Consider the following 25307-nt stretch of genomic DNA (forward strand, 5'->3'; position numbering starts at 1 on the left):
TTAATTAATCTGTGAATTCCATTTGAGTGGTTCACAGTTGAGTACCACCACTACACATTCCATACAGTTGTCTAAATTGGCTTAAAGGAGCAGTGGGTTGGAGGGCATACAAGAAGAGTAGCTATGCCGGCTAGCTTTTTCTACCTGCTTAGTACATATCGATGTGTGCCAACACATCCTCCCTAGTAAAAGCAGCGCTGTATTATCGCCTGAGATTCATCATTTTCTAGATCCATTAAAGGGGTCATCAAGTCTCCAAAAATGCATGGCTATCCTTTAAGGAGGTTGCGGCACTCCTGCAACAGCCTTTTCAATGTTTACAGTTGCTAGTCATGTTATGCTTCATTTGCTCCTTGTTTAAAAGGGTTATCTGGAGTGACTGGGGTTTGAACTATGCTCATTCTGTAATATATATTAAAAAAAAAAAAAAAAAAAAAACAGAAAAGCCTTCTTTCCTCAATCAGTGCCTACAGTATCCTGCTCGTGTGCCCATTGTGATCCTCTTCCTGTTTCCCGGGTCCAATATGTCATGCTGCAGCTTAGCACATCTTTGGCCACAGCATTGTCCTGCATCGGCTAGTGATTGGCTGAGTGTCAATATGACAAATTGGGCCCAGGCCCTAATCTTCTCTAAAGTGCCTGGGCCAAATACATTGGGGCAAAAAAGTATTTAGTCAGCCACCAATTGTGCAAGTTTTCCCACTTAAAAAGATGAACGAGGCCTGTAATTTGTATCATAGGTATACCTCAACTATGAGAGACATAATGAGAAGAAAAATCCATAAAATCACATTGGCCCTCATTTACTTAGAAAATCGGGTTGTTATTATTGGTATTATTATGTCGCATCCTGTTTGTCGCACGTGGGTTTTGTTGGTTTTGGTTTCCAACTCCTCTGAGTTGTCGGGGAAAAAAATCCACAACAATTCAACAAATTCGGGTTGGAAACCTTTATAAATACGTGGGAAAGCTGAGAAATGTCGGGTTACGCCCCTTTTTTGGGTTTGGGAGAATCCACATCGGGTCCGTCTGGAAAAAATGTTGCATCGTGTCGCAGACTGGCGCACGATGTCTGCGACATGTCGCAGACAAAGATGCGCCCAAAAAACGACAAAACAAGTCTGGTTTAGAATAGTAAATGAGGGCCATTGTCTGTCTGTATTTTAAAGAAATTATTCGCAAATTATGGTGGAAAATAAGTATTTGGTCAATAATAAAAGTTCATCTCAATACTTTGTTATATAACCTTTGTTGGCAATGACAGAGGTCAAACATTTTCTGTAAGTCTTCACAAGGTTTTCACACACTGTTGCAGGTATTTTGGCCCATTCCAACATGCAGATCTCTTCTAGAGCAGTGATGTTTTGGGGCTGTCATTGTCATGCTGAAAGACCCAGCCACGTTTCGTTTTCAATGTCCTTGCTGATGGAAGGAGGTTTTCACTCAAAATCTCTCGATACATGGCCCCATTCATTCTTTCATTTACACGGATCAGTCGTTCTGGTCCCTTTGCAGAAAAACAACCCCAAAGTATGATGATTCCACCCCCATGCTTGCCAGTAGGTATGCAGTTCTTTGGATGCAACTCAGCATTCTTGTTCCTCCAAACATGACGAGTTGAGTTTTTATCAAAAACATAGTAAAATAGTTCATAAGGTTGAAAAAAGACCAGAGTCCATCAAGTTCAACCTATAACCCTAATGAGTCCCTACTGAGTTTATCCAGAGGAAGGCAAAAAACCCTCATACTCGAGATAAAAATTCCTTCCCGACTACAAATATGGCACTCGGAATAGGTCCCTGGATCAACCTTCTGTCCCTATAGATCTAGAATCCATAACCTGTAATGTTATTGTTCATCCATACCCCTTTTAAATTCTTTTACCAAGTTAACCATAACCACTCCTCCAGGATAGAATTCCACAATCTCACTGCTCTTACATTAACCCCTTAAGGACCCAGCCAATTTTCACTGTAGGACACTGCTATTTTTTGCATATCTGACCTCTTTCATTTTAAACATTAATAACTCTGGGATACTTTTACCTTTCATTCTGATTCAGAGAGAGTTTTTTCCTGACATATTCTACTTTATAGGTAAAAAACTGGGGATGTGCAGCTCACAATTAACTAGCCGAGGTAAGAGGGCTGTACACCTACACCTGGTGTTGTGATAAGGGAAACAAAACTAAAAAAGTAGCCCACCCCTTTAGGCTAGCATCAGTTGCCTGATACAGTGATGTAATGGTAAAAATGATGACTGGATCGTGCTTCAATTATAATATGAAAGTGCAAATTTATTACACAATAAAATACACATAAAATATAAACAATAACTCCTCGAAACACAAGGGCCCTTGTGCCGAGGAAAACTACAATATAAAACTTATATACACACCAATAGCTAGCATTGAGAATTTTTTTTGAGAATTTTTTAGCAATGCAATAATACTTTAAATCCGGCCTCCGATATTTCAAATGGGTTAAATGTCCCTTAAAAGGTATGGATTCCAATTATACGTAAGGTAAAGTCCCATATAGGATATAGATTCCAAATTTTAAACGTAGAATGGGTAAATTATAGTTACCAGTCTGCAATACATACCGATAGAAAGTCACCTTGAGTTGAAATGTGGAGTCCGCACGATTAGGTGGTACCAGACGCTGGCATGCGTCCTCGCGGCGGTCTGCCTGCCACAGACCAGCTGTAATAACCGCTTGCTGATGTTTCGCTGCAGATGGTAACCACACGATGAAGCAGGTGCGGACTTCTAGGTAACTCGATGGTAGGTGACGTCACAGGCGCTTGGGCAATGCTGCCTGGAAGATGATTCCGGGAATGGTGTACTGCTTAGGAGAACTGGATCGGAGTTCGCCTTTGAACAGTCAGGTAGCGGTGATGTATAAATTCTAATATATTAGGTATAAGAATATTATACATCACCGCTACCTGACTGTTCAAAGGCGAACTCCGATCCAGTTCTGCTAAGCAGTACACCATTCCCGGAATACCGGCGCGAGGACGCATGGCAGCGTCTGGTACCACCTAATCGTGCGGACTCCACATTTCAACTCAAGGTGACTTTCTATCGGTATGTATTGCAGACTGGTAACTATAATTTACCCATTCTACGTTTAAAATTTGGAATCTATATCCTATATGGGACTTTACCTTACGTATAATTGGAATCCATACCTTTTAAGGGACATTTAACCCATTTGAAATATCGGAGGCCGGATTTAAAGTATTATTGCATTGCTAAAAAATTCTCAAAAAAAATTCTCAATGCTAGCTATTGGTGTGTATATAAGTTTTATAAGTTTTATATTGTAGTTTTCCTCGGCACAAGGGCCCTTGTGTTTCGAGGAGTTATTGTTTATATTTTATGTGTATTTTATTGTGTAATAAATTTGCACTTTCATATTATAATTGAAGCACGATCCAGTCATCATTTTTACCATTACATCACTGTATCAGGCAACTGATGCTAGCCTAGAGGGGTGGGCTGCTTTTTTAGTTTTGTTTCCCATATTTTACTTTATGTTAGTGGTAAAATTTTGTCGATACTTGCATCATTTCTTGGTGAAAAATTCCTTTTAAAAAAAATGTTTTTAACTTTGAAGCTCTCTGCTTATAAGGAAAATAAATATTCCAAATAAATTATATATTGATTCACATATACAATATGTCTACTTTATGTTTCCATGTTTTTTACTTTTGGAAGACATCAAAGTGCTTCAAAGTATAGCAGCAATTTTCCAATTTTTCACAAAATTTTCAAAATCAACATTTTTCAGGGACCAGTTCTGTTTTGAAGTGGATTTGAAGGGCCTTCTTATTAGAAATACCCCATAAATGACCCCATTATAAAAACTGCACCCCTCAAAGTATTCAAAATGACATTCAAAAGGTTTGTTAACCCTTTAGGTGTTTCACAGGAATAGCAGCAAATTGAAGGAGAAAATTCAAAATCTTCATTTTTTACACTGGCATGTTCTTGTCGACCCATTTATAGAATTTTTACAAGAGGTAAAAGGAGAGAAATCTTCCTAAAATGTGTAATCCAATTTCTCTCGAGTAAGAAAATACCTCATATGTGTATGTCAAGTGTTCGGCGGGCGCAGTAGAGGGCTCAAAAGGGAAGGAGCGACAGTGGGATTTTGGAGAGTGAGTTTTTCTAAAATGGTTTTTGGGGGGCATGTCACATTTCGGAAGCCCCTATGGTGCCAGAACAGCAAAAAAAAAACCACATGGCATACTGTTTTGGAAACTACACCCCTCAAGGCACATATCAAGGGCTCCAGTGAGCATTAACACCCCACAGGTGTTTGACGACTTTTCGTTAAAGTTGGATGTGAAAATGATTTTTTTTTTTTTTTTTTTTTAACTAAAATGCTAGTTTTCCCTCAAATTGAACATTTTTACAAGGGGTAATAGGACAAAATGCCCTCCAAAACCACATCTCTTCTGAGTATGGAAATACCCAATGTGTGAATGTCAAGTGCTCTGCTGGGGCACTACAATGCTCAGAAGAGAAGGAGCGCCATTGAGCTTTTGGGGAAAAAAATGGTATGGAATGGAAGTCAGGGGCCATGTGCGTTTACAAAGCCCCCCGTGGTGCCAGAACAGTGGAAACCCCCCCCCCACATGTGACCCTATTTTGGAAACTACACCCCTCACAGAATTTAATAAGGGGTGCAGTGAGTATTTACACCCCACTGGCGTTTGACAGATCTTTGGAACAGTGGGCTGTGCAAATGAAAAATTTTATTTTTCATTTTCACGGACCACTGTTCCAAAAATCTGCCAGACACCTGTGGGGTGTAAATGCTCACTGTACCCCTTATTACATTACGTGAGGGGTGTAGTTTCCAAAATGGGATCACATGTGGGTATTTATTTTTTTGCGTTTATGTCAGAACCACTGTAAAATTGGCCACCCCTGTGCAAATCATCAATTTAGACCTCAAATGTACATGGTGCGCTCTCACTCCTGAGCCTTGTTGTGCACCCGCAGAGCATTTTACGACCACATATGGGGTATTTCTGTACTCAAAAGAAAAAAAAGACCCCCAAAATTTGTAACGCAATTTCTCCTAACGCTTGTGAAAATAAACAGTATGGGGCAACACCAGCACGTTAGTGTAAAATTTTTACTTTTTTTACACTAACCAGCTGGTGTAGACCCCAACATTTCTTTTTCATAAGGGGTAAAAGGAGAAAAAGACCCCCAAAATTTGTAGTGCAATTTCTCCCGAGTACGGAGATACCCCATTTGTGGCCCTAAACTGTTTTCTTGAAATACGACAGGGCTCCGAAGTGAGAGAGCGCCATGCGCATTTGAGGACTAAATTAGGGATTGCATAGGGTTGGACATAGAGGTATTCTACGCCAGTGATTCCCAAACAGGGTGCCTCCAGCTGTTGCTAAATTCCCAGCATGCCTGGACAGTCAGTGGCTGTCCGGAAATGCTGGGAGTTGTTGTTTTGCAACAGCTGGAGGCTCCGTTTTGGAAACTCTGCCATACAATACGTTTTCATTTTTATTGGGGGGGGGGGACAGTGTAAGGGGTGTATATGTAGTGTTTTACCCCTTATTATGTGTAGTGTAGTGCAGTGTAGTGTTTTTAGGGTACAGTCGCACTGGCGTGTTAGTGAGTTTCCCGCTAGGAGTTTGCGCTGCGGTGAAAAATTTGGCGCAGCCCAAACTTGAAGCAGGAAACTTACTGTAAGCCTGCCTCTGTGAATGTACCCTGTACGTTCACATGGGGGAGCAAACCTACAGCTGTTTCAAAACTGCAACTCCCAGCATGTACTGACAGACCGTGCATACTTTTGCAACAGCTGGAGACAGAACCTAACTGAAGGTTTTCCAACCAGTGTGTCTCCAGCTGTTGCAAAACTACAACTCCCAGCATGTACTGATCGCTGAACGGCATGCTGGGAGATGGTTATGCAATAGCTGGAGGTACGCAACTACAACTCCCAGCATGCTGTTTGCAGTGTTCTCTAAAACTGTAGCCCTCCAGATGTTGCAAAACTGCAAATCCTAGCATGTCCAAACAACAAAGTGATCTCCTAACTGTGGTCCTCCAGCTGTTGCAAAACTACAAATTCCAGCATGCCCGGACAGCAAACAGTTTGGGCATGCTAGGAGTTGTAGTTTTGCAAGATCTGGAGGGCTACAGTTTAGGGACCACTATATAGTGGTCTCAAACTGTAGCCCTCCAGCTGTTGCAAAACTACATATTCCAGCATGCCCAAACAGCTGTCTGGGCATGCTGGGAGTTGTAGTTTTGCAACATCTGGAGGGCTACAGTTAGAGTCCACTGTATAATGGTCTCAAACTGTACCCTCCAGATGATGCTAGGCAACTCACCGGCTTCCGTCGGATCCAGCCGCACGTCATCGCCGCCCGCCGATCTCCGTTGCCCGCCCGGATTGGTAAGTGGATCTTCGGCGCTGGTACCCGTCGTTTCCCCGTCCGGCCCCGCCTATTGTGGGTGGGCAGGATGGGGAAAAAGAAAGTTAACCACCCCCCCCGCCCCCGATCTGCTGTTGGTGGTTTCGTCTAGACCACCAATAGCAGGGATAGGAGGGGTGGCACCTCTGCTACCTCACTCCTATCGCTACAGGGGGATCGTGGGTGTCTTAGACAACCGCGATCCCCCTTATATTCCGGGTCACTATAGACCCGGCATCGCGCAAATCGCAAGTGTGAATTCACTTGCGATTTGCCGCGATCGCCGACATGGGGGCCGGGCGGAGATCGGTCCGGGATGTCTACTGAAATCGTTCACCAGGCATCCCGTGCAAACGCCCAGGGGGGTCATCAGACCCCCCGTCTGATGACCCCCCTGGGCGTTTGCACGGGATGCCTGGTGAACGATTTCAGTAGGCATCCCGGTCCGATCTCCGCCCGGCGTGCGGCAGGGGCCGGAATTCTCCATGACGTACGCGTAGGTCATGGGTCCTTAAGTACCAGGTTGTCATGACATATGCGTACGTCAAGGGTCCTTAAGGGGTTAAAGAACCCCTGTCTGTGCTGGTGTAGAAACCTTCTTTCCTCTAAACGTAGAGGATGCCACCTTATTATAGATACAGTCCTGGGTATAAAAAGATCATGGGAGAGGTCTCTGTATGGTCCCATGATATATTTATACATAGTTATCAGGTCTCCCCTAAGCCTTCTTTTTTCTAAGCCAAATAACTCTAATTATGATAATCTTTCTGGGTACTGTAGTCTTCCCATTCCCCATATTACTCTGGTTACTCTGTCTGTGAACCCTCTCCAGCTCCACTATATCTTTTTTGTACACTTGTGCCCAGTACTGTTCTGCTTTGGTGCCCAGTACTGTTTGTACTTTGGATGATCCAGAAGAGAATTGGGTGAATGCCATATGAAACCAAATGCTCTCTAGCAGACTTCATGGTCCCGGACATGTACTGGCTTAAACAGGGGGACACGTCTGGCACTGCATGGTTTTCAGTTTGAGGTTGTGGACAGGTGACTTTTATACTGAAAACATGTTCAAATAGGTGCCATTAATACGGGTAACGAGGGAAGTACAGAGGAGACTCTTAACCCCTTAAGGACCCATGGCGTACCTACGCCCGTGGGAATTCCGGTCCCCGCCGGGCGGGGACTGGACCGGGATGACTGCTGATACCTATCCTGAGACACCCATCCTGCGACCGAGCAATCACTGTCCTGCTGGGCAGAGATCGGGGTGCAGATTGGAGCTGGCGGGGGTCTCCTACCTTTCCCTGGTCCGGCAGGGGGTCCCCTCAAGAGCGGCGGCAGCGGCGGTCCCTGTGGCAGGAGCGGTGGCAGCAGCGCCGATGGTCCCATCGGTGCAGGCGGCAGGATACAGCAGGAGGTGAGGCCTGTTCACCTCCTGCTGTTGCTTAGCAACAACTCTTAGCATACACAACCAAAGGGCATGCTGAGAGTTGTAGTTTAGCAACTCCCAGTATGCCCTTTGGTAGTCTGTGCATGCTGGGGGTTGTAGTCATGCAACAGATGGATGTTTGCCACAGCAACACCCCCTCCCCACCCAAATGTGAATGTACAGGGTACATTCACACCGGTGGGTTTACAGCGAGTTTTCTGCTGCAAGTTTGAGATGCGGAAAATTTTCTGCCGCAGTTTTGCAACAGCTGGAGACACCCTGTTTGGGAAACACTGCCATAGGGTATTTATGGTGGCGGCTGCAAATCCCCAAAATAGGCCTCAAATGCGCATGGCGCTCTCTAGCTTTGAAGCCCTGTCGTATTGCAAGGAAATAGTTTAGGGTCACATATGGGGTATTTCTGTACTCGGGAGAAATTGTTACAAATTTTGGGTGTCTTTTTCTCCTTCTACCCCTTATGAAAAGGTAAAGTTGGGGTCTACACCAGCATGTTAGTGTAAAATTTTCCTTATTTCTTAAACGAACATGCTGGTGTTGCCCCATACTTTTTATTTTCACAAGCGGTAAAAGGAAAAAAAAGACCCTCAAAATTTGCAACACAATTTCTCCTAAGTACGGAAATGCCCCATATGTGGGTGTAAAGTGCTCTGCGGACGCACAACAAGGCTCAGGAGTGAGAGCGCACTATGTACATTTGAGGCCTAAATTGGTGATTTGCCACAGGGGTGGCTGATTTTACAGCGGTTCTGACATAAATGCCATTTTGGAAACTACACCTCTCAAGGAATGTAACAAGGGGTGTAGTGAGCTTTAACACCCCACAGGTGTTTGACAAATTTACGTTAAAGTTGGATGAGAATATAAAAAAAAAATTGCTAAAAAAATGCTGGTGTTACCCTAAATTTTTCATTTTTACAAGGGAGAATAGGAAAAAGCCCCCCCAAAACTTGCAACCCCATTTCTTCTGAGTAAGAACATACCCCATATGTGGATGTAAAGTGCTCTGCGGGTGCACTACAACGCTCAGAAGAGAAGGCGCACCATTGTGATTTTGTCCGAAATTGTAGGCCATGTGGGTTTACAAAGCCCCCATAGTGCCAGAACAGTGACACCCCCCCCATATGTGACCCCATTTTGGAAACTACACCCCTCACAGAAATTAATAAGGGGTACAGTGAGCCTTTACACCCCACAGGTGTCTTAAAGATTTTTGGAACAATGGTCCGTGAAAATGAAAAATTTAATTTTTCATTTGCACAGCCCACTGTTCCAAAGATGTCAAACGCCAGTGGGATTTAACTGCACCCCTTATTAAATTCTGTGAGGGTCCACTGTTCTGGCACCACGGGGGCTTTGTAAATGCACATGGCCCCCGACTTCTATTCCAATCAAGTTCAATGGCGCTCCTTGTCTTGAGCATTGTAGTTAGCCTGCACAGCACTTTACATCCACATATATGGGGTATTTCCATACTCGGAAGAAATGGAGTTACACATTTTGGTAGTCTTTTTTACCTATTACCCCTTGTGAAAATGAAAAATTTGGAGTAACACCATCATTTTAGTGAAAAAAATCTAATTTTTATTTTTCACGTCGAACTTTAGCAGAAATTTGTCAAACACTTGTGGGGTGTTAAGGCTCACTGTACCCCTTGTTATATTCATTGAGGGGTGTAGTTTCCAAAATAGTATGCCATGTGGGTTTTTGTTTGCTGTTCTGGCACCATAGGGCAGTGATGGTGAACCTATGGCACGCGTGCCACAGGTGGTACGCCGAGCCCATTCTGTGGGCACGCGGCCACAGACCCCCGTCACATTCCGGACATCCCTGTGTCCCGAAAGGTCATTTCGGGACACAAGGATGTCCCGGTTACCTCTCTGCGGTCCCGCGTTAGCTTTAAAAAGCTTTAAAAACGCAGGGACCGCCGGAAGGTAGAGCACGCAGGGACGTCACGTCACTGACGTCCCATGCGTGCGCCCGTAAAGCAGAGCGGAGCATCGGGGAGGACCGAGGATGACGCACGCATGGTAATTGACCAGCGGGACGTCAGCTTCGGTGTTCCGACACATACATACAGCCTCCAGCCATACACTGTATATGGCTGGAGGCTGTATGTCTGTGGGGGGGACACTGCCTGTATAATGTCGGGGAACTCTGCCTGCCTAATGTCAGGGAACTCTGCCTGCCTAATGTGGGGTAACACTGCCTGCCTAATGTGGGGGAACACTGCCTGCCTAATGTGGGGGGAAGCATACTGCCAACCTTGTGGGGGGGGGGGGGGGGGAGTATTCTGCCAACCTTGGGGGGGAAGTATACTGTCAACCCTAATGTGGGGGGGGGGGGGGGGGGGAGTATACTGTCAATCCTAATGTGGGGGGGGAGGAAAGTATACTGTCAACCCTAATGTGGGGGAACTATACTGCCAACCCTTATGTGGGGGAACTATACTGCCAACCCTAATGTGTATTCTGATTTAATTGCTGTGCTGACACTTTGAGGGGTAAAAAGTTAGCGTGCATTACGGTTCGGGCACTCGGGCTCAAAAAGTTATTATAATTTACACATCCAACTTTAACGGAAAGTCGTCAAACACCTGTTGGGTGTTAAGTCTCACTATACCCCTTGTTACGTTCCTTGAGGGGTGATGTTTCAAAAATAATATGCCATGTGGAAGGGTTTTTGCTGTTCTGGCACAATAGAGGCTTCTTAAATGTTACATGCCCCCCAAAAACCATTTCAGAAAAACTCACTTTCCAAAATCCCATTGTCGCTCCTTCCCTTCCGAGCCCTCTACTGCGCCTGCCGAACACTTGACATACACACATGAGGTATTTCCTTACTCGAGAGAAATTGGGTTACAGAGTTACATAGTTACATAGTTAGTATGGTTGAAAAAAGACATACGTCCATCAAGTCCAACCAGGGAATTGAAGTGAAGGGTGTAAGGGGATAAGGGAAAGGGAGGGATGTAGTTTTATAATTCTGCATAAGCATTAATATTCTTTTGTTCCAGGAATGTATCTAACCCTGTTTTAAAGCTGTTAATTGTTCCTGCTGTGACCAGTTCCTGAGGTAGACCGTTCCATAAATTCACAGTCCTCACGGTAAAGAAGGCGTGTCGCCCCTTTAGACTAAACCTTTTCTTCTCCAGACGGAGGGAGTGCCCCCTCGTCCTTTGGGGGGGGGGGGGGGGGGGGGGGGTTTAACCTGGAACAGTTTTTCTCCATATTTTTTGTATGGGCCATTTATATACTTATATACATTTATCATATCCCCCCCCTTAAACGTCTCTTCTCAAGACTAAACAATTGTAACTCCCTTAATCGCTCCTCATAGCTAAGATGTTCCATGCCCCATATTCGTTTAGTCGCGCGTCTCTGAACCCACGTTTACAAATTTTAGGAACATTTCTCTCCTTTTACTCCTTTAAAAAATTCAAAAACGGGTCTACAAGAACATGCCAGTGTAAAAAATGAAGATCTTGAATTGTCTACTTCAATTTGCTGCTATTCCTGTGAAACACCTAAAGGGTTAACAAAATTTTTGAATGTCATTTTTGAATACTTTGAGAGGTGCAGTTCTTATAAGGGGGTAATTTATGGGGTATTTCTAATATGAAGACCCTTCAAATCCACTTCAAAACTGAACTGGCCCCTGCAAAATTTCGATTTTCAGAAAATTGCTGCTGAACTTTGAAGCCCTCTGATGTTTTCTAGGGATGAACGAACTTACAGTAAATTCGATTCGTCACGAACTTCTCGGCTCGGCAGTTGATGACTTAACCTGCATAAATTAGTTCAGCTTTCCGGTGCTCCCGTGGGCTGGAAAAGGTGGATACAGTCCTAGGAGACTCTTTCCTAGGACTGTATCCACCTTTTCCAGCCCACCGGAGCACCTGAAAGCTGAACTAATTTATGCAGGAAAAGTCATCAACTGCCGAGCTGAGAAGTTTGTGACAAATCGAATTTACTGTAAGTTCGCTCATCTCTAATGTTTTCCAAAAGAAAAAACCTGTCAACTTTATGATGCATACGTAAAGTAGACATATATTTGAATCAAAATATTATTTATTTGGAATATCCATTTTCCTTATAAGCAGAGAGCTTCAAAGTAAAAAAAATGCAACATTTTCAATTATTTTGTCATATTTTGGAATTTTTCACCAAGCATTAAAGGGGTACTCCCATGGAAAACTTTTTTTTTTAAATCAACTGGTGCCAGAAAGTTAAACAGATTTGTAAATCACTTCTGTTAGAAAATCTTAAACCTTCCAGTACTTTTTAGGGGCTGTATACTAAAGAGAAATCCAAAAAAGAAATGCATTTCCTCTGATGTCATGACCACAGTGCTCTCTGGTGACCTCTGCTGTCCATTTTAGGAACTGTCCAGAGCAGCATATGTTTGCTATAGGGATTTTCTCCTGCTCTGGACAGTTCCTAAAATGGACAGCAGAGATCAGCAGAGAGCACTGTGGTCATGACATCAGAGGAAATGCATTTCTTTTTTGGATTTCTCTTTAGTATACAGCCCCTAAAAAGTACTGGAAGGTTTAAGATTTTCTAACAGAAGTGATTTACAAATCTGTTTAACTTTCTGGCACCAGTTGATTTAAAAAAAAAAGTTTTCCAAGGGAGAACACCTTTAAGCAAGTATCGACCAAATTTTACCACTGACATAAAGTAGAATATGTCACGAAGAAACAGTCTCGGAATCAGAATGAAAAGTAAAGGCATCCCAGAGTTATTAATGCTTAAAGTGGCCGGGTCCTACAGTGAAAATTGGCTGGGTCCTTAAGGGGTTAAAGAAGTTGTTACAGGTCTGTGAGACCCAGAAATCTTGCTTGTTTGCAGGTGACCAAATACTTTATTTTCCACCATAGTTTGCAAATAAATTCTTAAAAAATCAGACAATGTGATTTTATGGATTTTTTTTTTCTCATTTTGTCTCTTAGTTAAGGTATACCTATGATGACAATTACAGGCCTCTCTCATCTTTTTAAGTAGGAGAACTTGCACAATTGTTATGTCACCATGACCTTCAGCCAATCCCTGTCCGAAAAAAAGAACATCCGGTATAGTAGCAGGATACAGTGGGAGCTCTGATTAGGAGTAGGGGATATATATATTGTATATGTATGTTTCAGATATGTAACAAATTTCATAGTTCCAACCTCGCAGCACCCCTCTGTCACTGGATAACCCCTTTAAGACTGTGGTGTACAGCATTTTGAGACTTGTACTCTCTTATTTCTCTTTGTGTAGTGTTTACCTGCACGCCTCCTTAAAATTATTGCACAGCGATGCAAGAAATTACAAATGTTTATAAAGAGGCTGCAGTGCTCACTGCAGAAAGGGAGCTCAGTCTGACCCCAACCAATCTAATTTTGATATAATGATCAATTTTATACAGGCAGGTTAACCAGATTTATATGTCTGTCCTATTTTATTTTATTTTTTATTGCAATTTTTGTTAATTTCCTTAACAGCTCTGCTTGATCTGTACCCTGTGTGCTGTTTTTTGGGTAAGTTGAACATTTAATATTTTTACTACTTATTTATTTATATAATGCTGTATATTGTGCATGCCTGAAAGAAAGCCTATTGTAGCTTGACAGTACATGACAGGCTTGCATGGCATAATGAGGTCTCCAGCAAAAAAATAAATACCCACATGTGACCCCATTTTGGAAACTACACCCCTCATGGAACATAACAAGGGGTATAGTTAGCCTTAACACCCCACAAGTGTTTGAGGAATTTTCAATCCAGGAGAAAAATTTTTTTTTATATATCAACTGGTTCCAGAATGTTAAACAGATTTGTAAATTACTTCTATAAAAAAAAAAAAAATCTTAATCCTTTCAGTACTTATGAGCTTCTGATGTTAAGGTTGTTCTTTTCTGTCTAAGTGCTCTCTGATGACACCTGTCTCGGGAACTGCCCAAATTAGAAGTAAATCCCCATAGCAAACCTCTTCTATACTGGGCGGTTCCCGAGACACGTTGTGACGGATCCTAGAGTCACCCTACCTACTTGGATGGACTTTAGGACATCACTATTTGTACCCCTCAGTTGATGTTGTCCAGTGACATAAAGCTCAGAGTTAAAATACTTATATTTACTGTTTTCATACCCTTTCTGCACACGGTCCACTTTCTTTGCACAATACACCTTTTTGCACACGGTCCACTCTTTGCACACGGTCCACTCTTTGCACACGGTCCACTCTTTGCACACGGTCCACCTTTTGTACACGGTCCACCTTTTGTACAATGCACTAATTCTACACATGCTTCTCCTTTTTGCACACTGTTCACCTTTTGTACAATGCACTCATTCTACACATGCTTCTCCTTTTTGCACACGGTTTACCTTTTGTACAATGCACTAATTCTACACATGCTTCTCCTTTTTGCACACAGTCCAACTTCTGCACACCTCCACCTTTTGCACTCAAGGCACTGTATAGGGAGAGCTATTTTTATTGGATTATCTTCCAGACTCACTGTCACCTGTATTGCCTTTACTGACCCTTCCCCCTGTGATGTCCTTCCTATAAAAGAAGACACTTGTTCTGATTTTATACCTGAAGACTGGTGTTGCCTGGTTCTTTGGGTACAAGGATGCAATAATCTCTAGTTCTGTCTGGGGATATTGCCTTTGATATGCTGGTGCTTATCATCCGGAAGGAGAAGTCACTTTTGGCGGAGTCATTCCGTCACACATGTCATCAGAGAGCACTTAGACAGAAAAGAACAACCTTAACTTCAGAAGCTCATAAGTACTGAAAGGATTAAGATTTTTTAATAGAAGTAATTTACAAATCTGAATTAGAAAAATGTGTGCAGCTCACAACCAGGTATTCGAAGTTATTGTGGTTAAAAGATTGATCCCCACCAATCCAAATGGGTAAAAACTAAAACAAAGATTAACCACACCTCAAGAATACTACCCTAGGGTACACAGTGAATAATTGTTTGAGACATAAAGTTTTGAAAAAAAGTGCAGATTTTATTAAAACAATAAAAACCTAAATGGTTAAAAATATCAGTGCAATGTCAATGTTATCTTAAACTGTCATTGGGCCCTAATGACAGATTTAGAAAATATGAATATATGTATAGCAACCACCTAATATAGAATAATCTATAGATGTAAAAAACAAATGCAATTTTTCAACGATATATAATGATCCGGAGTCGACTATTAGTCCGGCACCTATGATGAATAAAAAAGGGCTGATAGTCCGGCACTTGTAATGGAAAAGGCAAAGTCACTTGATGGACTGATGTATAGGTGTATAAAAAGCTGCCCACAGTTGTTAGACAAATGCAAAGTTCAACCTCACCCTGGCTGCTGGTCCCGTACTGCGACGGGCCGATAGTTGAAATTCTTGTGTTGGCTGCAGCAATCCTGGCGTGAGAGCCTGGATGGATATGGGCTCCGGCAGGAGACTCTCTCGGGAACGGTCCGTGGTATCGGCAAATACCTGGATGTGTATCGGACCTTCGCTGGAGAGATCGTGGCTGGGTTCTGGTAGTGCAGGCAGCAGGTTGGTAATGCGCTCAGTAGGAGAGGATGTTTGATGAATGCAGCAAGTGGTGCACAAAGTTCTGGTCCGGCTTCAGTCTAGGTGGTGCGTGCAAATTGTGCTCTGTTCAGATTAGATATCAGCCTAGACGCGTTTCAGGGTGCTAAAAACGACCCCTTCCTCAGTAGGCGAATGTTTTTTACATCTATAGATTATTCTATATTAGGTGGTTGCTATACATATATTCATATTTTCTAAATCTGTCATTAGGGCCCAATGACAGTTTAAGATAACATTGACATTGCTCTGATATTTTTAACCATTTAGGTTTTTATTGTTTTAATAAAATCTGCACTTTTTTTCAAAACTTTGTCTCAAACAATTATTCACTGTGTACCCTAGGGTAGTATTCCTGAGGTGTGGTTAATCTTTGTTTTAATTTACAAATCTGTTTAACTTTCTGAAGCCAGTTGATACATCAAAAAAAGTTTTTTTCCTGGAATACCCCTTTAAAGTTGGATGGGAAAATGAAAAAAAAAAATGTTAAACTAAAATGCTGGTATTACCCGCAATTTTTCATTATCACAACGAAAAATAGGAAAAAAGCCCCCAAAATTTGTAACCCCATTTCCTAGGGGCTTCCTAAATGTGACATGCCCCCCCCCCCCCCCCCCCCACAAATACCATTTCAGAAAAACTCATTATTCAAAATGCCATGGTCTCTACTTCCCTTCTGAGCCCTCTACTGCGCATGCCGAACACTTGACATCCACATATGAGGTGTGTCCCGACTCGAGAGAAATTGGGTTACAATTTTTGGGGGGCGCTTTTTCTCCTTTTACCCCTTGTAAAAATTCAAAAACTGGGTCTACAAGAACATGCGAGTGTAAAAAGGAAGATGTTGCCTTCACTTTGCTGCTATTCCTGTGAAACACCTAAAGGGTTAACACACTTTCTGAATGTCATCTTGAATACTTTGAGAGGTGCAGTTTTTATAATGGGGTCATTTGTAGGGTATTTCTAATATGAAGGCCCTTCGAATCCACTTCAAAACTCAACTGGTCCCTGAAAAATTCAGATTTTGAAACTTTGTTTGAAAATTGCTGCTGAACTTTGAAGCCCTCTGATGTCTTCCTAAAGTAAAATCATGGCCACTTTATGATGCAATAGAATAAAATCAAGGGCAGTGCAGCTCAATCAATAACTAGCCTGAGGTTAACTGGTACCCCAAGACTAAAAAATCTATAAAAAAAATATATAATGAAGAAATTATATGTCCAGTCCTCAAGGATAGTGAAATACAGAAAAAATAGAAAAAAGATGAAGATATGGAAAAATTGACGGATAGTAGGTCACAAATGAAAGTGTGAGATATATAGAGATAAAACTAGTAATAACTTAAATAATCCTATCTTGATTATAATAATAAAAATACCTGCAGAATATAGCTTAAACAATAATGTGCATTTATTAACAGGGTACTCCGCCCCTAGACATCTTATCCCCTATCCAAAGGATAGGGGATAAGATGTCAGATCGCCAGGGTCCGCTGCTAGGGACCCCGGGGATCGCTGCGGCAGCACCTCGCTATCATTACTGCGCAGAGCGAGACCGCTCTGCGCGTAATGATGGGCAATACAGGGGCCGGAGCATCGCTACGTCACTGCTGCGCCCCTTGTGACGTCACGGCCCGCCCCTGTCAATACAAGTCTATGGGAGTTCGAAAAATGCTAAATTTTAAAAATTTTCATGAAATTTGGGGATTTTTCACCACTGTGTTTAAGTAGAATATGTCCCGAAAAAACTATCTCGGAATCAAAATGAAAGGTAAAAGCATCCCAGAGTTATTAATATATAAAGTGACAGTGGTCAGATTTGGGAAAAAGGGCAGTGTCCTTAAGGGGTTAAAGGGGTACTCCGGTGGAAAACTTTTTTTTTTTTTTTTTTTTTTTTAATACATATATTAACTGGTGCCAGATAGTTAAACAGATTTGTAAATTAAAAGAGAAGAAAAAAATTTGCAAGTGCAGTTCACAATTATTGTATAGCACTAACGAGGTCAAAACAGAGCATGCAACTATACCCCAGTTGTAAGAAAAATAAGAAATAGAAACAGTTAATTTGCCTGGACCTTCCGGGATAGTGTAAATAGGTGTGTGTGTGTGTGTGTGTGTGTGTGTATATATATATATATATATAATATATATATATATATATATATATATATATATATATATATATATATATATATATATAATGTATATTGTTAATACTATATATTAGTATATAAAATAAATTTCTGGGTCGTGCTTCAATGATAATTCGATTGTTTTATTAAAATGTCATAATATAAAATGCAATACGTTACTCCTCACAGGGCCCATGTGAGAAGAACACACAAAATGTAAAATGTAGACAATCTTACAATATAAATATGAATAGATCAATCACTGATATATATATATATATATCTCTTAGTATATGCATACATTTCCTATAATCTATGTAGCTGAATTCCTCAATAGGATGCTGTTAAAGATACAAACTGCTTTGTCCAAAAGGACACAATTTTTTATCAAATTATATACTATGTTACCAGTCCTGCATGTGATAGTTGTGACAGCTGAAGCAGCTCACGCTGGAGGCAGGTGAAGTTGTTCCCGTGCCTGTATGGATTATGGCACAAAAAAGCTCCAGGTGGCGGTCCTAGATGGTACTGGTGGTGTAGCCTAGCAAAGTCCTGATGGCAGGCGGTGGTGGTCTTCACGGGCTGGAGGCGCTGGCAAGCGCTGATGGCTTCAGAAGACCGGAAGACCGTTGGCGCTTAAGATGTTATTTTCTTCACCGCTGGACTTGAGTGCTGGCAAGATATGACCAGAGACCGCAAACTGGGTACATGGAGCTTGCCTCGTGTTACCGGCGTGTGACATCAGCAGAACTGGAGTTGTATTAGCAGGACCGGACACATACAGGCCTGGATCGACTTCTGCACGAAAGTCCACAAGATGTTATCAGCTTCCTCCGTAGGTAGTGAGCACAGTTCATATATAGCGTTAATACCAGTGATAGTGCAAACAAGACTAGATGCGTTTCAGGGTTCTCTAGTACGACCCTTTCCTCAGTAGTCATGGTGGTTGTCATATGCGATTGCCTAGATTAGTAAATTATGTCTATTTAAAAATCTTAATCCTTCCAGTACTTATCAGCTGTTGTATAATACAGAGGAAGTTTTTTTTTTTATTTCTATTCTTTGTCCACAGTGCTCTCTGTTGACACCTCTGTTCATGTCAGGAACTGTCTAGAGCAGGAGTGGTTTGCTATGGGGAATTGTTCCTGCTCTGGGCAGTTCCTGACATGGACAGAGGTGTCAGCAGTGAGAACTGTGGACAGACAGAAAATTAAGATAGATTTAAAAAGAAAAGAACTTCCTCTGTAGTATACAGCAGCTGATAAGTACTGGAAGGATTAAGATTTTTAAATAGAAGTCATTTACAAATCTGTTTAACTTTCTGTTTGTCCACTGGAGTACCCCTTTAAGTTGTATGTCCTCATTTGAGGGTGAGGAGGTATCTGGATCTGTCTCACATATATGTTGAGGGGGATATATATATTATGCATTTGTGAGGCAAACTCTTAAAATTACCACAAAAAAAAGGGGGGGAAGTGCCTGAAACTAAATTTTATTAATATGCACAAAAATTCTCACCAAATTAGAAAGTGAATCCCAAAAGATACAAAATTATTTAAAAATGCAGGTATGTACCCGAATACTCCATATTATTCAACGACCAAATATATAAATCACACAGGACTATAGCATACCAACTAGATCAATTCCTGCATGCTATTTAATGCATTAACATATATATACTCTCAAGTTAATAGATGTACAAAAGATAGCATATCCCAACAAAACCTTCCCAACGTACGTTTCTGTCCCTTGGTGATGTTAAACTATTCACAGGAGACGTCCTCAGGGGATTAATGCCATGTAACATAAAGTATAGTCACATAGGGTATATGCCCATGTAAAGTTATATGTGGAGGCAATATTTCCTCCCAAATATAAAATTCATAATTGGAGTATACACTAGATCTCAGCAGTCAACCATACAGACATCCACTGTCTGTGTACACTTGCATGAGACCACATTAGTATTCACTGTGCGTTATGAGGATAAAATAAAATGAATGACCTCTCCCGATCACACTGTAATAAGCGCCAATCATAGAACGTTCCTCATATCGTTAGTGTTCACAGTACGCATTGTGTGAAAAGGAGAAGGGGAGATATAAGTGTTGCCCGGATCGTCTATAGTATACACAAGACCTGCAGTGGCCGGTCTGCGAGCCTGTTCACCCGCGTGGCTCGCAGACCAGCCGCTGCAGGTCTCGTGTATACTATAGACGATCAGGCCAACACGTATATCTCCCCTTCTCCTTTTCACACAATGCGTACTGTGAACACTCTAAAGATATGAGGAACGTTCTATTAGTGGCGCTTATTACAGTGTGATCGGAAGAGGTCATTCATTTTATTTTATCCTCATAATGCACAGTGAATACTAATGTGGTCTCATGCAAGTGTACACAGACAGTGGATGTCAGTATGGTTGACTGCTGAGATCTAGTGTATACTCTAATACTGAATAATATATTTGGGAGGAAATATTGCCTCCACATATAACTTTATATGGGCATATACTAGTGATCAACCGATATCGTTTTTTTTAGGGCCGATACCGATAATCGGTGCAGGTTAGGGCCGATAGCCGATAACTTATACCGATATTCCGGTATAAGTTATCGGCTATTTAACCCCCTGCGACACCGCTGCAGATCATTGATTTAAAGCGGGGGCGCTTTAAATCAATGATCTGCAGTGGCTTTTGCGGGGCCATAGGCCGCTGCTGCCACCACCCGCTTCTCTCCCCTACCTGTCAGGGTGGTCCGGGCCATCCATCCATCGTTCATGTAGTGTCCGGGGGCGTTCCGGGAGGAGGGTGGTCCGGTCCGGGCTGTCCCTCTTCTCCGGCGGTCATCTTCTCCACTCCGGGCAGGCTCCGGCCTAGTACGCTGCATAGACGCCGCTGCGCAGTGACGCCCGTGCGCAGCGCCGCACCTGACGTCACGGCGTATCGGCGTCTATGCAGCGTACTAGGCCGGAGCCTGCCCGGAGTGGAGAAGAAGACCCTGGGAGAAGGACAGCCCGGACCGGTTCACTCTTCACCCAGAACGCCCCCGGACACTACAGGAAGGAAGGATGGATGGCCCGGACCACCCCCATTACGGGTAAGTTTAATTTTTTTTTTATTGACTCGGAGGGTGGGGGAGGGGCCCGACCGGTATAGCGGTATGGGCAAAAATCCATACCGGTATACCGCCCAGCATCCCGGTGGGGGGTGCGGCGGGTCGATGGGGTGGTGGGGGCGGGGCATTATCGGCTTATCGGCAAGATAATTGCCGATACCGATAATGCCCAAAATTGTGATTATCGGCAATAATCGGTCGATCCCTAGCATATACCCTATGTGACTATACTTTGTTACATGGCATTAATCCCCTGAGGACGTCCCCTGTGAATAGTTTAACATCACCAAGGGACAGAAACGTACATTGGGAATGTTTTGTTGGGATATGCTATCTTTTGTACATCTATTAACTTGAGTATATATATGTTAATGCATTAAATAGAATGCAGGAATTGATCTAGTTGGTATGCTATAGTCCTGTGTGATTTATATATTATTTGGCCGTTGAATAATTTGGAGTATTCAGGTACATACCCGCATTTTTAAATTATTTTTGTATCTTTTGGTAATCACTTTCTAATTTGGTGAGAATTTTTGTGCATATTAACTAAATTTAGTTTTAGGCACTTCCCCCTTTTTTGGTTCTTAACGAATAGCTCAGAATTTACGAGTACTTGGTTTGCATATGACCAAATTTATATGATAAATAGTAGTCTCACAATTGCCTGACTTCAGAAAAGTAGTAATCCCTCTAAGCCATGTGGACAGGCCCCACAACTCACTTCCCAACTGGTTGCAATTTCTGTCCAGTTGCAGGAGACTGCCCCGTAAACTTATAGGCCCAGATTTATCAAACTGTGTGAGGGAAAAAGTAGAGTGATTTTCCCCCAGCAACCAATCACAGCTCAGCCAACGAGCTCTGGTAAATTGAAAGCTGAGCTGTGATTGGCTACTGTGGGGAAATCACAATTTTTTTTTTCTCTCACACAGTTTGATAAATCTGGGCCATAATGTCTTTGTCTCCTGCAACTGGACTAGATTATGGCCAATCACGAGAAGTGAAGTAGGCTATGGCTTGCTTCATCCAGCTATGTCTAGAGATAGTAAGGGTCTGAACACTCGGACCCTGACCACTTGTCAAAACTTTAGAAATGTCCCTGTGACTTGTCAAAAGTTTTATATACACCAAACACAGACTAGTTACATAGTTAGTACGGTTGAAAAAAGACATACGTCCATCAAGTTCAACCAGGGAATAGAAGGGTAGGGGTGTGGCGTGATATTGGGGGAAAGGATGGGATTTTATATTTCTTCATAAGCATTAATGTTATTTTGTTCCAGGAATGTATCTAACCCTGTTTTAAAGCTGTTAATTTTTCCTGCTTTTACCAGTTCCTGAGGTAGACTGTTCCATAAGTTCACAGTTCTTATGGTAAAGAAGGCATATCCCCCTTGAGACTAAACCTTTTCTTCTCCAGACGGAGGCAGTGCCCCCTTGTCCTTTGGGGGGGGGGGGTTTAACCTGGAACAGTTTTTCTCCATATTTTTTGTATGGGCCATTAATATACTTATATACATTTATCATATCCCCCCTTAAACGTCTCTTTGCCAAGTGGATGCCCAGACACTTAGTCTATCCAAGTCATCTTGTAACTTATGCACATCCTCTATAGACTGTACCGTGCTACAAAGCTTGGTGTCATCTGCAAAGATAGAAACAGAGCTGTTAATACCATCCTCTATACCATTGATAAATAAATGAAACAACAGCGGTCCCAGTACTGAACCTTGGGGTACACCACTAATAACCGGGGACCAATCAGAGTACGAATCATTGACCACCACTCTCTGGGTACGATCCATGAGCCAGTGTTCAATCCAGTTACAAACTAAAGTTTCCAAACCCAAAGACCTTAACTTGCCTCTGTCAAGGCTTCTACTCACTTCTTCATAAAAGCAAATTAGATTGGTTTGACAACTTCTATCCTTAGTAAACCCATGCTGGCTATCACTTATAATACAATTATCCCCTATGTATTCCTGTATGTAATCCCTTATAAGTCCTTCAAACAATTTACCCACAATGCACGTTAAACTTACCGGTCTATAGTTTCCTGGCGAAGACCTAGAGCCCTTTTTGAAGATTGGCACCACATTTGCCTTGCGCCAGTCCCTTGGCACAATACCAGACACCAGTGAATCTATAAATATCATGAACAGGGGTACAGATATTACTGAACTTAGTTCTCTAAGAACTCTTGGGTGCAATCCATCGGGCCCTGGAGATTTGCTTACATTTATATTACTTAACTTACCTTGTACCATTTCTACATTAAGCCAGTTCAGTACATTACATGATGTGTTACCAGCACTGACCTGTCCAATGTCAGCTCCTTCTTCCTTAGTATATACAGAACTAAAGAACCCATTCAATAGATCCGCTTTCTCTCTATCGCCTGTGACAACCTCCCCATTATCATTATTAAGGGGTCCTTCATGCTCTGTCCTTGGTTATTTTGCATTTATAGATCTAAAAAAAATATTTAGGGTTAGTTTTGCTTTCTTTGGCCACCTGTCTCTCATTTGGAATTTTTGCTGTTTTTATTACATTTTTACAGATTTTATTAAGCTCCTTGTACTGTTTAACCCCTTCAGGACCAAGCCCATTTTGGCCTTAAGGACCGGAGCGTTTTTTGCACATCTGACCACGGTCACTTTAAACATTAATAACTCTGGAATGCTTTTAGTTATCATTCTGATTCCGAGATTGTTTTTTTTCGTGACATATTCTACTGTAACATAGTGGTAAAATTTTGTCGATACTTGCATCTTTTCTTGGTGAAAAATCCGTAAATTTGATGAAAAATTAGAAAATTTTGCATTTTTCTAACTTTGAAGCTTTCTGCTTGTAAGGAAAATGGATATTACGAATACAAATTTTTTTTTGGAATCACATATACAATATGTCTACTTTATGTTGGCATCATAAAATTGATGAGTTTTTACTTTTGGAAGACATCAGAGGGCTTCAAAGTTCCGCAGCAATTTTTCGATTTTTCACAACATTTTCAAACTCTATATTTTTCAGGGACCAGTTCAGGTTTGAAGTGTATTTGAAGGGTCTTCATATTATAAATACCCCACAAATGACCCCATTATAAAACCTGCACCCCCCAAAGTATTCAAAGTGACATTCAGTCAGCGGTTTAACCCTTTAGGTGTTTCACACGAATAGCAGCAAAGTGAAGGAGAAAATTTACAATCTTCATTTTTTACACTCACATGTTCTTGTAGACCCAATTTTTTTATTTTTACAAGGGGTAAAAGGAGAAAATTTTTACTTGGATTTGTAGCCCAATTTCTCTCGAGTAAGCACATACCTCATATGTCTATGTAAAGTGTTTGGCGGGCGCAGTAGAGGGCTCAGAAGCAAAGGAGCGACAAGGGGATTTTGGAGAGTACCTTTTTCTGAAATGGTTTTTGGGGGGCATGTTGCATTTAGGAAGCCCTTATGGTGCCAGAACAGCAAAAAAAATCCCACATGGCATACCATTTTGGAAACTAGACCCCTCGGGGAATGTAACATGGGATAAAGTGAACCTTTATACCCCACAGGTGTTTCACGACTTTTGCAAATGTAAAAAAAATTATAATAATTTTTACCTAAAATGTTACATTTTTAAAAAGGGTAATAGCAGAAAATACCCCTAAAAATTTGAAGCCCAATTTCTTCCGATACAGAAAACATGCCATATGGGAGTGAAAAGTGCTCTGCTGGCGCACTACAGGTCTCGAAAGAGAAGGAGTCACATTTGGCTTTTTGAAAGCAAATTTTGCTCTGGGGGCATGCCGCATTTAGGAGCCCCTATGGTGCCAGGACAGCAAAAAAAAAAAGCACATGGCATACCATTTTGAAACTAGACCCCTCGGGGAACGTAACAAGGGGTTAAGTGAACCAATATACCCCACAGGTGTTTCACGACTTTTGCATATGTAAAATACATAAAACCATTTTTTTTTTACCTAAAATGCTTGTTTTCCCAAAAATTTTACATTTTTAAAAAGGGTAAAAGCAGAAAATTCCCCCCAAAATTTGTAACACAATTTCTCCCGAGTACGGCGATACCCCATATATGACCCTAAACTGTTGCCTTGAAATACGACAGGGCTCCAAAGTGAGAGCGCCATGTGCATTTGAGGCCTAAATTAGGGACTTGCATAGGGGTGGACATAGGGGAATTCTACACCAGTGATTCCCAAACAGGGTGCCTCCAGCTGTTGCAAAACTCCCAGCATGCCTGGACAGTCAACGGCTGTCCGACAATACTGGGAGTTGTTGTTTTGCAACAGCTGGAGGCTCCGTTTTGGAAACAGTGACGTACCAGACGCTTTCATTTTTATTGGGGAGTGGAGGGGGGCTGTGTAAGGGTATGTGTATATGTAGTGTTTTTTACTTTTTATTTTATTTTTTGGTAGTGTAGTGTTTTTAGGGTACAGTCGTACGGGCAGGGGTTCACAGTAGTTTCTCGCTGGCAGTTTGAGCTGCGGCAGAAAATTTGCCGCAGCTCAAACTTGCAGCCAGATATTTGCTGTGAACCTCCGCCCATGTGAGT

The 25307-nt window shown here is 42.0% G+C and overlaps 1 protein-coding gene across 7 annotated transcripts in view; it reads left to right on the forward strand.

Moving 5' to 3' along the window:
* Nucleotides 1-25307, forward strand: part of SFT2D1 (SFT2 domain containing 1) — a 205277-nt gene that overhangs the window by 133553 nt on the left and 46417 nt on the right. For all 7 annotated transcript variants that reach the window (XM_056566859.1, XM_056566862.1, XM_056566857.1 and 4 more), the window contains one exon: nt 13398-13433. In XM_056566859.1, coding sequence (XP_056422834.1) covers nt 13398-13433 — 36 coding nt within the window. The remainder of the gene's footprint in view (nt 1-13397; nt 13434-25307) is intronic.

This window comes from Hyla sarda, chromosome 3 (genome assembly GCF_029499605.1).
Source record: "Hyla sarda isolate aHylSar1 chromosome 3, aHylSar1.hap1, whole genome shotgun sequence".
NCBI classification, from domain to species: domain Eukaryota; kingdom Metazoa; phylum Chordata; class Amphibia; order Anura; family Hylidae; genus Hyla; species Hyla sarda.